This window comes from Bos javanicus, chromosome 14, assembly GCF_032452875.1.
Source record: "Bos javanicus breed banteng chromosome 14, ARS-OSU_banteng_1.0, whole genome shotgun sequence".
NCBI lineage: Eukaryota > Metazoa > Chordata > Mammalia > Artiodactyla > Bovidae > Bos > Bos javanicus.
This window is the reverse complement of record NC_083881.1, coordinates 1,105,184-1,117,895: the sequence shown is the minus strand read 5'-3', so window position 1 is coordinate 1,117,895 and position 12,712 is coordinate 1,105,184. Positions and strand designations below refer to the sequence as shown.

Below are 12,712 nucleotides of genomic sequence, written 5' to 3'. Positions count from 1 at the left end.
CACATTCTACACAAATCATAAATAAACTGAAATGTGTAAAAAATGAGTCCTGAAATGTGTAAAAAGACCATGTTAGGACCAAGCTGAGTTTATCTCAGGAATGCAAGGTTAGTTTAACGTTAGAAAACCAGGGAATAGAAATCAGCACATTAGCAACCTAAGAGAAAGGAACCATGTGATCACCTTGAGAGGCAAGAAAGAAGAGCATCATGGAAGTCAGAATCAACAAAAGTTTAGCAGATTAGCAATAGAAGGGAGCTTCCTTAGCTTAATACAGAACCTTCACGAAACCATCATCATCATTCACCAAGGGGTGCAGCTGGAAGCCCACAGCTATGAGTTACTATCTTACTGGGCTTATAGGCAGGGCAGAAAAAGAAACTCAAAGGAAGAAAATACGGTCATTATTTGCAAAAGATATGATTGTTTATGTAGAAAAACCCAAAAGACTAAGTCCCATGGATGAATTATTACAATTACTAATATAATTTAGCAAGACTGCTGGAAACAAAATCAGTATTAAAAATCATATGTCCGTTACCAATGAACAGTAAGAAAATAACATTTAAAAACAAGCTTTTTATAATAATAATAAATGTGAGAGAAATAAACTTAACAGAGATAAGACAAGCAAGAATTTTATCAAATGACATCAAAGGCGAGTCTGTGTCACTAGAGACAGCGCATTGATCATACATAGGAGATTCACTGTAGAGACCGGTGAGACCAGTTCTCACCAAACTAAGGCACAGATTCAAGTCAACCCGAATCCAAATTCCAACTCTAAAAACCTTACCTGGCATTTAAAATACATTTCTGGAAGGATAAAGGGGCAAGAACAGCTAAAATAACCACAAGGAAGAAAAAAGTGAAGAAATCTGCTTCCTTGTTATGACTTATCCCAAAGCTCAAATAACCGACAAAGGTCCCTGTAGTCAAAGCTGTGGTTTTTCCAGGAGTCATGTATGGATGTGAGAGTTGGACCACGAGGCTGAGTACTGAAGAACTGATGCTTTTGAACTGTGGTGCTGGAAAAGACTCTTGAGAGTCCCTTGGGCTGCAGGGCGATCAAACCAATCAATAATAAAGAAAATCAAGCCTGAATATTCACTGGAAGGACTCATGTTGAAACTGAAGCCCCAGTACTTAGGCCACCTGATGCCAAGAGCCAACTCATTGGAAAAGGCCCTGATGCTGGGAAAGACTGAAGGCAGGAGGAGAAGGAGGTGACAGAGGATGAGTTGGCTGGATGGCATCACTGACTCAACGCACATCAGTTTGAACAAGCTCCAGGAGATAGTGATGGACAGGGAAGCCTGGCATGCTGTAGTCCATGGGGTCGCGAAGAGTCAGACACGCCTGAGCTACTGAACAACAACAACCTGGGACTGTTAAATGAGACCCGGACTAGTGTAACAGCCAGGAGACCAGGTAAGACCCGGACGAGTGTAACAGCCAGGAGCCCAGGTAAGACCCGGACTAGTGTAACAGCCAGGAGCCCAGGCAAGACCCGGACTAGTGTAACAGCCAGGAGCCCAGGCAAGACCCGGACTAGTGTAACAGCCAGGAGCCCAGGCAAGACCCGGACGAGTGTAACAGCCAAGAGCCCAGGTAAGACCCGGACGAGTGTAACAGCCAAGAGCCCAGGTAAGACCCGGACTAGTGTAACAGCCAGGAGCCCAGGTAAGACCCGGACGAGTGTAACAGCCAGGAGCCCAGGTAAGACCCGGACGAGTGTAACAGCCAGGAGCCCAGGTAAGACCCGGACGAGTGTAACAGCCAGGAGCCCAGGCAAGACCCGGACGAGTGTAACAGCCAGGAGCCCAGGCAAGACCCGGACGAGTGTAACAGCCAGGAGCCCAGGTAAGACCCGGACGAGTGTAACAGCCAGGAGCCCAGGTAAGACCCGGACTAGTGTAACAGCCAGGAGCCCAGGTAAGACCCGGACGAGTGTAACAGCCAGGAGCCCAGGTAAGACCTGGACGAGTGTAACAGCCAGGAGCCCAGGTAAGACCCGGACGAGTGTAACAGCCAAGAGCCCAGGCTGCAGTCGGCACTGACTGCACACCAGGAGCTGCTGGCATGCGAACAGGGCATGTGGTGGGCTGACTGTAAAGTTACACGCAGATTTCTTACTGTGTTGGGGGGGGGTGGTATTCAAGGGTCAGCTGTATAGTACAGAGATTGAATCAGTAATCATAAAACCTCCCAATCAAGAAAAGCCCGAGACTAGATGGTTTCAACAGGTGAATCCTACTAAACATGTAAAGAATTAACACCTATTCTTTTCAAATTCCTCCAAAAACACAGAAGATGAGAGAATACTTCCTAACACACAACAGCCAAAACAATCTACCAGGCTAGCCTTACCTTGGTTCCAAAAGCATACAGAGATACTACAAGAAAAGGAAATTACAGATCAATATTATTATGGATACAGATGTCAAAATCCTCAACAAAATACTACAAAACTGGACTAGTGGCATATTAAAAAGATTATAGACTATGATCCAGTGGGATTTATTCTCAGAATGCAAAGATGGTTCAACATCCAAAAATCAATCAGTATATTTGTGATTGATCGATGTGGTCAGTATGTCTGATTGACTAGCTTAATAGAATGAAGGGGAAAAAACCCACATGATTATCTCAACTGATACAAAAAAGATTTGGGCAAATAGCTATAAGATTCCACCTATGTTAAATACCTAGAATAGGCACATTCATGGAGACAAAATGTTGATTTGTGGCTGTCAGGAGGTGGTGAGGAGGGGAACGGGGAGTCATTGCCAACTGTTTAGAGATTCTGTTTGGGGCGATGAAAAAGTTTTGGAAACATAGTGGTGGTTGTATGATATTGTCAATATAATTAATACCACTGAACTATACACTTAAAAATGGCAAATTCTGCTAAAATTAAAAAATTAAAAATGTAATGCACCAAAACCCACAGTATTGTGCACTTAAATGGGTGATTTGTATGGGATATGAGTTCTATCTCAGTAAAGCTGTGAAGATTAGAAAAGACTCTGATGCTGGGAAAAACTAAAGGCAGGGGGAGAAGGGGATGACGACAGAGGATGAGATGGTTGGATGGCATCACCGACTCGATGGACGTGAGTTTGAGTAAGCTCCGGGAGCTGGTGATGGACAGGGAAGCCTGGCATGCTGCATTCCACGGGGTCGCAAAAAGTCAGACACGATTCAGCGACTGAACTGAACGGATACAGAGACACTGTCTGTGACTTCCAAGAAAGACGTCCAGAGGACAAGGCGCTTCTGTGCGTCAGGAGGCGGCGGGGGTGGGCCGCTGACACGGTGGAGGACAGAGGGAGAAGGAAGTCGTGGAGAGCGGGCCAGGCACCATAAGGGCAGGGGAGTCGCTGTCGCTACAGAGGTGGCTGCAGATGATACCCACGCTCGGGTCTGCTCTGCGCCAGGAGGGGCTGGAGGCGCGGTGCTCCAGGCCCAGGCAGGGCTGGACCTCCGGCCAGAAAGCACCCTGGGGATGTGTGAGCAGCGCGAGTCTGGTGGGCGTGCCGGGCGACAGCGCCATAGACACCCGAGCAGGCTGGCCAGGGCGGAGGGCAGTGCTGGAACACCCGCCCTCGGTGTCTCCCCGACACGCGTGTGGATTCAACAGCAAGCCATCAGGGGAGCCCACCACCAGCACCAGGAGTGGCGGAGCAAGCATGAGGCGGTCGCTGTGACATCCGGCGGCTCACGGAGGCTGGCCGTGTCCCCGAGTATCCTGAGAGTCCGGAGGGACAAACTGAGGAGATGAGAGAGGCTGACCAGTGAGCCCCAGACCCAGGAGCAGCACGTGGCCCTGAAAAGGTGAAGGACACGGATCTACTCCAGCTTAAATCATTCACAAGAAAAGGGGACATGTGTCTTTAACAAGCCAGCGCTTTATGAAGCAAGGTTAACAATTCCACTTGATTCAGTGGAATATTATAAACTCTCTGGGGCCCATCTGAGGACTTCCACTTCAGGAGCAAGGTGACGACTCAGCACTTTTTATATTATTTAGAGAATAAAATTAACCCTTGCCGGCCCAGGCTGCTGCCTCCGCCCCTGCCGGATCCGGCCTGCTCAGCGCTTTTCCCATCTATAATTACAAGCCGCTATCCATCATGTGGCAGCCACGCAGCGCCCACACGCTGAAACACACGCAGTAAGCACTTCCACTAATAGAAGCAGAACTTAAATATCGCCTTGATATTTTCATTTACATTGGAATCTTTTACAATAATCGCCCACAGCCTCCATGGGGGTCCTGCGCCCCCACCTCACCCCACCTGGGCTGCTCTGGAGTCACCAGCCGGGCCCCACCTCTGCAGGAGGGGCCTCCGCGGGGGGCCCCAGAGTGCTGTGCACAGGCCAGCAGGGGAGCGGCTGTGCTCCCATCGTGCTCCCCACAGGGTGAAGCCCAGCCCGGAATAGGGAGCTGGCCTGCAGAGACACGCGCTCCCCGGGCTCAGGGCCAGCCCTGCTCCCCCAGGGCAGCCCACAAGCCCTGAGGCAGGGTGGTCACTCACGAGCATCTGCGGACGAGGCAGCGGGCTTTGCTGAGGCCCCTGGGCTGGTGAGGAGGCTCCCTCTAGGGCACCGGGACCCGCTGCCCAGGGGGCCCACCCCGGCCCACAGGGGTGTCAGCTGTCAGCTGTCGATGGGCAGGTGGGGAGGACAGGCCCGCAAAGCAGGGTGGGCCTGGCCCCCGGGCCAGCTCCTCACCCCCAGTGCCCCTCCACCCCATGCCCCTTACCTTGGCACCCAGAGGGCAGTAGCCTTTCAGGAAGTCGGTGCAGACCTCCGCCTTGCGGGACACGTACACATGGCTGTAGGGGCAGCTGCTGTTGCTGCAGATACCCTTCAGGAAGTAGGAGCAGACAGGCATCTGCAGGGTGGGAGGCAGTGAGGCCCAGGGCAGCGCCCCCAGCCTCCCTCCTTGCCCCACCTCACAGGCAGGGGCACCAGGACCCGAGGGGCCCACCCTGGGCTCCATCACCAGGCGTGAGCCACAGAGAGACTGGCCCACCCCAAAGTGAGACCCCCAGCCTCCCCAGGGGCGACGCCGCTCAGGCCTGCGATCACGTGAGGACAGAGATGGGGACTCAGCCAGCAGGACAGCTCAGGCCCAGATGTGCTGTCCCCAAGTCCGCCACCTGCCCCGAGCCTGCCTGGTCTGGGCTGCGGGACTTTCGGGGCGGGGGGAGGCGGGGGGGCGCGGCCTGGAGGCGCCGGCACCTAGAAAAGCAGGGCAGGGGAGAAGGGGGGCAGCGTGCGGGTGCCCCAGCAGGGTGACGGCCTACAGGACCTGACACCCAGCAGGCTTTCCAGCTGCCCGGCACGTGGGCACCGGCAGCGTCTGTGAGCTGGAGACCTGACTCGGAGCAGCCCTTGCAGGGGCTCTGCTGGCACTGACTGTGGGTGGGCACCGTAGGGGCCTGGCAGAGGGCAGGCCGGCCCAGGGAGACCTGGTGGGGGACACAGGTGGGCAGCAGGGAAGCGAGGCCTGAGGGCCAGTGGAGGCGGAGAGGGGAGGTTGTGTCTCTTGCCCACACCAACCTCTGCACTTGGGGCCCTTGGGGTGAGCCCTGCCCCCTGCAGGCCAGCCTCCTAGGGGGGAACCCTGCCAGGAGCTCACACAGCTGTGGCCCTGCAGGTCTCACGCCGCCTGCCTATCCCAGGCTCTCCCTGCGCTGTCAGCCCTGCCTGCCCTGTCCATGTGGTGCCCACTGCACCCACCGAGCGCTCTCCTGCCTCCAGAGGACACACGGGGGGCTTTACTTTTCTGGCAGGAGGTGGGGGTGTGTGTGGGGGGGTTGGAGAGTGGGGGGTATGACTAGCCGAGGAGGGAAGGAGGGAGGAAGCAGAGAAACAAAGGGTGATTTAGCGAGGAGAGTTTATTTTTAATTGTCTTTTAACTGCAGCGCAGAGGGGAGCGGCCGGCCTGGGGCTGGCGGAGCTGCGGCTGCAGACAATTCCCTTAATGTGCGTTTTGATACAGGGCCCAAATTAGCGCTAATAAAAAGGGATAATAAAGCCAACTCTTGCACCAAACGGAACTCCTCCTAGCTGTCAGCGCCGCTATCAAGAGGAAACTGCATTCTCATTTCAATTAACCTTGTTTGCACCCACCACGTCCACACAAATAACAATAACATTAATTCAGGGCGCTGGTGCGGGGCGTCCGCCTCAGACAGCTCAGAGCCTGCGCCGGCTCCAAAGCCGGAGCTAATGAACCCGAAACTCGACGTGAATTTCCAAATTGCTCACAACAGAGTTTCGAAGCTCTATTAGGGAGAAAATGCTGATTCTTCCCAAGTTCCTCAAGGGGAAAAGCTGTAGCAGCAGCAGCGCCTCCCCGGGCCCGCAGCGACCCCCCCTTGGGGCCGGCAGGACACCCGCAGCCAGCAGGGACCCCTGACCTCAGCTGCCCAGCCGCCTGCGCTGGGGGAAGCCCAGCTGTGCGCCTCCCTCTCCCACGGCCGGCCCCCCCTGGCGCACTTGGGAGGGGCGCTGGGCGTGTAGGGGATGGCAGAGGGGCCCAGGCGGGCCGAGCAGGGTGGAGGGGGGCAGCCTTGGGGCTGCTCCGGCCCGCAGGCACGGGGGAAGCTCACCTTCTCCTTGGAGACGTGGTGGGAGAAGGGGCAGGTCCCGTCCGTCTTCTTGCAGGTGCCCCGGACAAACCTGCGCACACAGGGCGGGTCTGAGGGGCGGGAGCCCAGGGCAGCCGTGGCCCCCCGCCACCCCCCACCGCCCCGCACCCGCCTGGGGGTGGGGGACGCACCTGGTGCACACAGCCACCTTCTCGGGGTCGTGGACGTAGGGGCAGCGCTCGCCGCGGTTGCACCGGCCGAAGCGGTTGTAGTACATGCAGTACTCCTCCTTCCGCCGCCGCCGCCGCTGCCGCGCCTGCCGCACGATGGCCAGGCTGCGCTGCACGGCCCGGCTGGGGGCAGGGAGAGAGCCGTGAGCCCCTGCAGGCAGGGAGGCCGGGGAGCCCCCCAACCCCGAGGCACATACCTGGCCAGGGAGCGGCTGCAGCTGCTGGCAGGGTCCAAGCGGCCTGTGGGAGGAGGGGCTGGGTCACGCCAGGCCCACCGCCCGCCCGGGGCTCTGCCCTCCCCCTGCTCACCAGCCAGGCCACCCGGGCCAGGGCAGGGCGGAAGCCAAGGGGATCCGGCAGAGGCCACCCTGGTGTCTGGCCAGTGGTCCTGCCTCAGAGCGGGTGGTCACAGGAACGGGGTGGCGGGGCCTCCCTGCTACCTCCCTCTGCTTGGAGCAGAGCCCAGGGACGTGGGACCTGAGTAGGGTCTGGGAATGCCACTCGGTTTTGCAGCAGCTAAGAACGGCTTGTTTAAAGCACTGTAAAACAGAAGCTGAGAAGTATATGGCCGCAAATGCTGAAATCCTCCACAAATGCTGAAACCCACCAGAAGATGGGTGTCCCCTGCCTGGAAACCAGACTCCCAGATGGCCTGAGGAGCAGGCTGCGGGCTGGCCTGCCTCACGCGGCTCCAAGGCCCTGGCAGGCACCCAGCTCCTAAAACTGTGTTGGTATCCTGTAAGACACTCCTCAAAACCCCAAGTGTGCAGACCAAGCAGGGCCTCTCTGAGGTCACTGACTGTGGCCCGAAGGGGAGTCTGTGGTGACAGGAAGGCAGGTGGACACATAGCCAGGCTCGCCTGCAGAGGGGGCGTCCAGCCTGACACGCAGCTCCCGCCTGCCATTTACATACCCGGGCAGTCCCCAGGACCGAGGCAGGCAGGCAGGGTGAGAGCCGCTCGGGACAGCCACAGTTCCTCAACACACACGTGACCCTCCCCAGACCAGATCAAGTTTCCCACAGGCAGCTGCTGAAATGGAGTCGCAGCAGGAGGCACAACTGACATCACTCAGAAATTCTAGGGACCTGAGGCGATGACAAAGCATTCCTGGTTTAAAAAGGGACGTCCCCAAGATGCCTGGCCTGGAGGCGGCCGTGGGGCAGATGGCCCCCTCGCCACCTGGAGGGCCCTGCCCCTGGCTTGCTGCAGGGCGCCCAACGCCACCCCAGGCATGTGCCGGCCTAGCCCTCTGGGCAGCGCCTGCATTGCCGCGCTGGGGCGCTCCTCCGAGCCCCAGTCTCCTCCAGGGGAACTCCTGGGAGGGAGGCTGCTCCTGCAGGGGTCCAGGCCCGGGGGACCGAGTTACAGGGTTGAATGGGGGGGCACGACACGGAAAGGAGAGGGGGGCCCAGAGCTGGGAGGCTGGGGGCGAGGGGTCTTGGGGCGGCTCCAGGCTGTACTGGAATCTGGTTTCCAGGCAGGGGACACCCATCGTCCAGTGGCAGGGGAGGTCAGTCCAGACGGCACGTGGTGGCCCCCGCCTGCTAGCCTGAGGGTGACAGTGCAATCTGATAGCGGTCAGTGAGCGCGGCTTCCCGGCCTCAGCCAGGCTGCCAGTGACCCTGGGGCAGCATCTACCCCCCAGGGATGTTGTCGTCAGTCTGCCGTCAGAACAGCCCCAGGTCTGGCCTCTGGGGGGTGCTTAGGTTTAGTTCTCTTTCCACTGTGGCTCTTAAAAAATGCCAGTGTAGGCCTTGGTAGGAATTTTTACAGGAACAGGAGGAGGCACCTTTTCAAATGCTTTGCAGTGTTAAAAAATGCACATAAAATAGCTGGCTTGAGAGGCGCTAAAAAGTTCAGCTGAAAACCCTGGCAACTTCGAAGCAGGAGGGCTGAGCCTTCTGGAGAACTTGCACTTCCTAGGGGTCTTCCCAAAATAGCGCAGCAAGGCCGCCCCACCCCCTCCCGCCCAGGCAGGGGCTCACCCCCCAGTTGAGGACCCTGGGGTCTGAGGGCACAGAGGGGCAAGCACCGCCAGCTCCCACAGCCCGCGCCTGGCCACGCTGCCCTGGAACGTGCCACCCTGGGGAAGAGGCGTCCAGGAGCGGCAGAGGCCGTGGGGCAGGGCCTTGGATGCACAAGGGTAGACTGACCACCCGGGGGACCCTCTCTCATGTGCAGCTCTGCGTGACCCTGCAGCACCCAGGGAGGAGGCGACAGGTCACAGGTTACAGGTGAGGCGCAGAGACCCCCCCTGCTTGCCCAGGGCCCGCAGCGGCAGGCTGGCGGCAGAGAAACTGCTCCCCACAGCCTACGCCTGGGGCCTGGGGCTCAGAACAAGCCTGGGAGCCAGTCCTGCAGCACAGGCTGAGTAAGGGGGCTGGGGCAGGGAGACTCGGGGTCTGCTCTACTGCAGGGCATTGAAGGCACTTAGGCTGACCCATCCGGGCCGAAGCCTATAGGGAGGGGGCCCAGGGCTGGGTCCTGCAGGCAGGCAGACTGAGACCAGGAGGAAGTGCTTGGTTTCGGTCCTGGGGAAGTGAGGTGTGCCTACTAGAAGGCCCTGCCCCTGGAGCTGAGAGACGGGCAGGGCACGGCTCTTCCCCACAAAGCCTGGGATGGTGGGCACCCTGACGGGCTGAGGCTGTGCTGAGAGGCCTGCAGCCAGGAGGTAGGGTGGAGCCCCCGCGCCCCCCAAGGAGGGCTGCACTTTCTTGCTGAAGTCACAGTTCTGTTGACACCAGAGGAGAAAATTTATTTCTTTAATTATTACTCATCTAAGTGAGCTGCTAGCCTATGGGCATTCCCACAGCTGGGAGCAATCTACTCTCCTTACAGCCAGGAGCTGGCCACCGGGCGGGGGTCCAGGTGGCTGGTGCTGTCTGGCCGGCCTTGTGTCCCCGGGACAGGCTGCCCTGTGGTCTGTGCACCAAACCCCACCTCCCTGCCCCCGCGTGGAGGTGGGGGGCTGCCCCAGCCAACTGGTCAGCAGGGCATGGTCAGCGGAGGCCCGCAGGGGCAGGTGGGAAGGGAGGCGGCCTCTGTTCTCACCATAGGCCCAGTGGCTGGGGGGCCAGGGAAGAAGGGTGGGAAGGCCAGGATCCCCCCGCAGCTCTGCAGGGGAGGCAGGTTGTGCGGAGCTCAGCACTCAGCGTGGAGACCCCCAGAAAGAAGTGTGGCTACTCCTCCAGCTGCTGCCAGCCTAGGCGGAGGGGCCCCCAGGGGAGGGGGGATGTACCCCCACCCCCTGAAGGTAGGCCCCCGCCTGCCCTGACCACACCCCAAGGCAGCAGCGCCTCAGACTCAGGCCCTGCACCCGGCGAATGGCCCTGACAGGACCGCTGGACTATGAGGGGGCAAACCTGCGTCTTCCTCCCGCCGGCGGGCGCCCTGGGGCACGGAGCAGCCCAGGTCACGGGGCCCCCACAGCCCACCAGTCCATTCAGGATCAGCCTCACGTGCAGCCTGGGATTCTGTCAAGAGTCAGGACAGCCCCCAGCGCCCAGACCGAGGGGGCAGAGAGCAAGGCCCACAGAGAGGCCTGGTCGCTCCACGGCCCTCGTGGGGTCGTGTGGAAGGGCCCCGGGCACACCGCCTGGCTGAGCCCTGTGCGGACCCCAGGTTTGGGGAGGACAGAGGGGAGCTCTGAGACATCCAGAGCTGTATGTGGGGCCCACAGATCACATGTGCCAGCAAGGGCGTCAGAGGCGGGCCTGCACCTGTGGCTCCACCAGGCAGAGGGCGGGGGGCAGGGTGCGTGGGGGAGCAGAGCCCTGGGCCCCATCCCCCTGCGCCTGTCCTGGCAGAGAGGAAGTTCTGGGGAGTCCTCCACTGTCTCTTGCGCCAGCTGGCCCTGCGCCCCACCTACTTCCTGAGCTGGGCTCTTCTCCCTTCTGCCCTTCTGGGGTGGTCAGGCTAAGGACTGGGGGTAGCTGGGCCTGTGCAATCCCCACAGCCCCTGCAAACCCCACCTTTTTTTTGACAGAAAAGGAAAGGAGTAAAATTGGACTGAAACCAAAATACTTTTCTAGTTAATTTGTACAATAAGCGAATCTGAAGCATTTCCTTCTCCGCGGCCTGTCTCCCCGGGCTGCGGGGGTGCCTGTGGGGGTGGCGGCGCCTCGGGACACAGTTGGGAGGCGTCGCCAATGCCATCAGGCACGGTGGCCCCAGGTGTTCACTCGCTGGGTCGTGTTTACCATACCTGGCTCATCTCCTTTGTCCAGGAGCAAAATATGGAAAATCGGAGGAGGCTTAGCCAAGCGCGAGGCGGGTGCAGCCAGGGTGCCCCGGGGGCCTTCCTGCCGCTGCTGCCTTGGCGGGGGCAGTTCCAGGATGCCAGGGCGCCCTCGCAAGAGCAGGGGCCTCACCTGTGCGCAGCAGGGGCCTGCCACCTCCATCCCCGCCGAGCCGGCTGCAGGTCTTGGAGAGCTTGTTGGCTGACACCTTGTAGAGGACGCCCCCGATGCAGCGGTAGCCTTTGCTCCGCCATCGAGGGGAGCCGGTCTGGGCTCTCCCACCCGTGGCCGGACGCAGGGTGTTCAGAGCCAGGGACCTGCAGAGACAGGAAGGACCGTCAGCTCAGCCCTGGGGTGGTCAGAAGATCTCTGTCCCCCACCATCCGCAGGCCCAGGAGGTGGCACCGTTAACCCCACCTCTGAGCTGGGGTGCCTTTGTTGGGGGAAAGCCCTCAGTGCCAGCACTAAGGCGGCCCCGAGGGTCACCGGTATCCGGGATGCCTCCTGGACACCACCCCTGGTGCGCCCTGGCTCTGGGACGGCCGTGCTGTGCGGTCAGCAAGGGCCTCTGCCCGCCCTCCGCTCCTCCGCATGGAGCGCCTGGCATCGCGACCAGGAAGGAACAGCCTCACGGACCCCCAACCCAGGGAAGCTATCTGGGGGCAAAACTGGAGTCCCTCAAAGTCAAGGGCTGGTAAAGGCCTGGGCTGCCTGTGGGGTCACCTGAGTGCAGGCCCAGGCCAATCCAAGGGCAGACGGGTCAGAAGTCCCCTACAGACCCCCTGGCCACAGCAGACAGGGGCCACACCCCCCAACTCAGGTCCCACAGAGGTGGGCCTGCAGCTGCCCTGGTGGCTGCTCCTTGAGCTGCCACGGGAGGGGCTCAGGACCCCAGAGCAACTTGGCCTTGACCTTCCGCGTGTCTTAGCAGACACCTACTTATGCAAATTGAGCGCAGTTCTCTCTTAGCTCAGGGCACATCTGGGCTGCTGGCAGAGCTGGGCAGGGGAGTGCCCGTCTGACAGCGTCACCTCTGCCGCAGCGGGGTGGGGTGTGAGGAGGGCAGCTGCCGGCAGGCAAGGCCACCAGCCGCAGCTCCGGGCCGTCCGGGAGTCCTGGGCTCCCCAGCACCTCCTGCTGAGGCTCCCATGCCCTGAAGCCCCTTCCCCAGGAGCCTACAAACCCCAGCTCCACTGGGGTGGCAGAACACTCTCCTTTGGCAAACCAGGGACCACACGGTGGGGAGGCCCCGACCTGGGTCTGGAGTGCAGAGCAGGCCCCACAGGTGGCCCACCACTGGCCTGGCTCCCCACCTGCGGGCTGCGGGCTGCGCTGAGCAGCCGGGCACGCCGGGACCTGAAGCTGCAGCCTCAGGCGGGAAGCGCCGAGCAGGCCTCCCGAAAGCGCTTGACCCAGTGTCCCTTAATTAGAATTCAGGTTCACAAACACCAGTCTTGGAGGGAGTGACCCCAACAAGGGTCCTTGGCAGCCCTGCCCACCCTGGCTGTGCCAGAGGGACTCCGCTGCCCACTCCCTGGCCCAGCCGAGCGCTGGGGAGATAGCCAGACCCCAGGCCCTCCCCAGACCCCGGGACCCAGGTCTCCCACCTTGGGCTCGGGGCATCTGCATGCCCAGTG

At 59.8% G+C, this 12,712-nt stretch overlaps 1 protein-coding gene across 1 annotated transcript in view; it reads right to left on the bottom strand.

The window, feature by feature from the left end:
• ZC3H3 (zinc finger CCCH-type containing 3) overlaps positions 1–12,712 on the bottom strand; it is a 63,646-nt gene that overhangs the window by 5,180 nt on the left and 45,754 nt on the right. Inside the window, 5 exon segments of the mRNA XM_061438090.1 lie at positions 4,769–4,900; positions 6,627–6,696; positions 6,797–6,958; positions 7,033–7,075; positions 11,208–11,392. Coding sequence (XP_061294074.1) covers positions 4,769–4,900; positions 6,627–6,696; positions 6,797–6,958; positions 7,033–7,075; positions 11,208–11,392 — 592 coding nt within the window.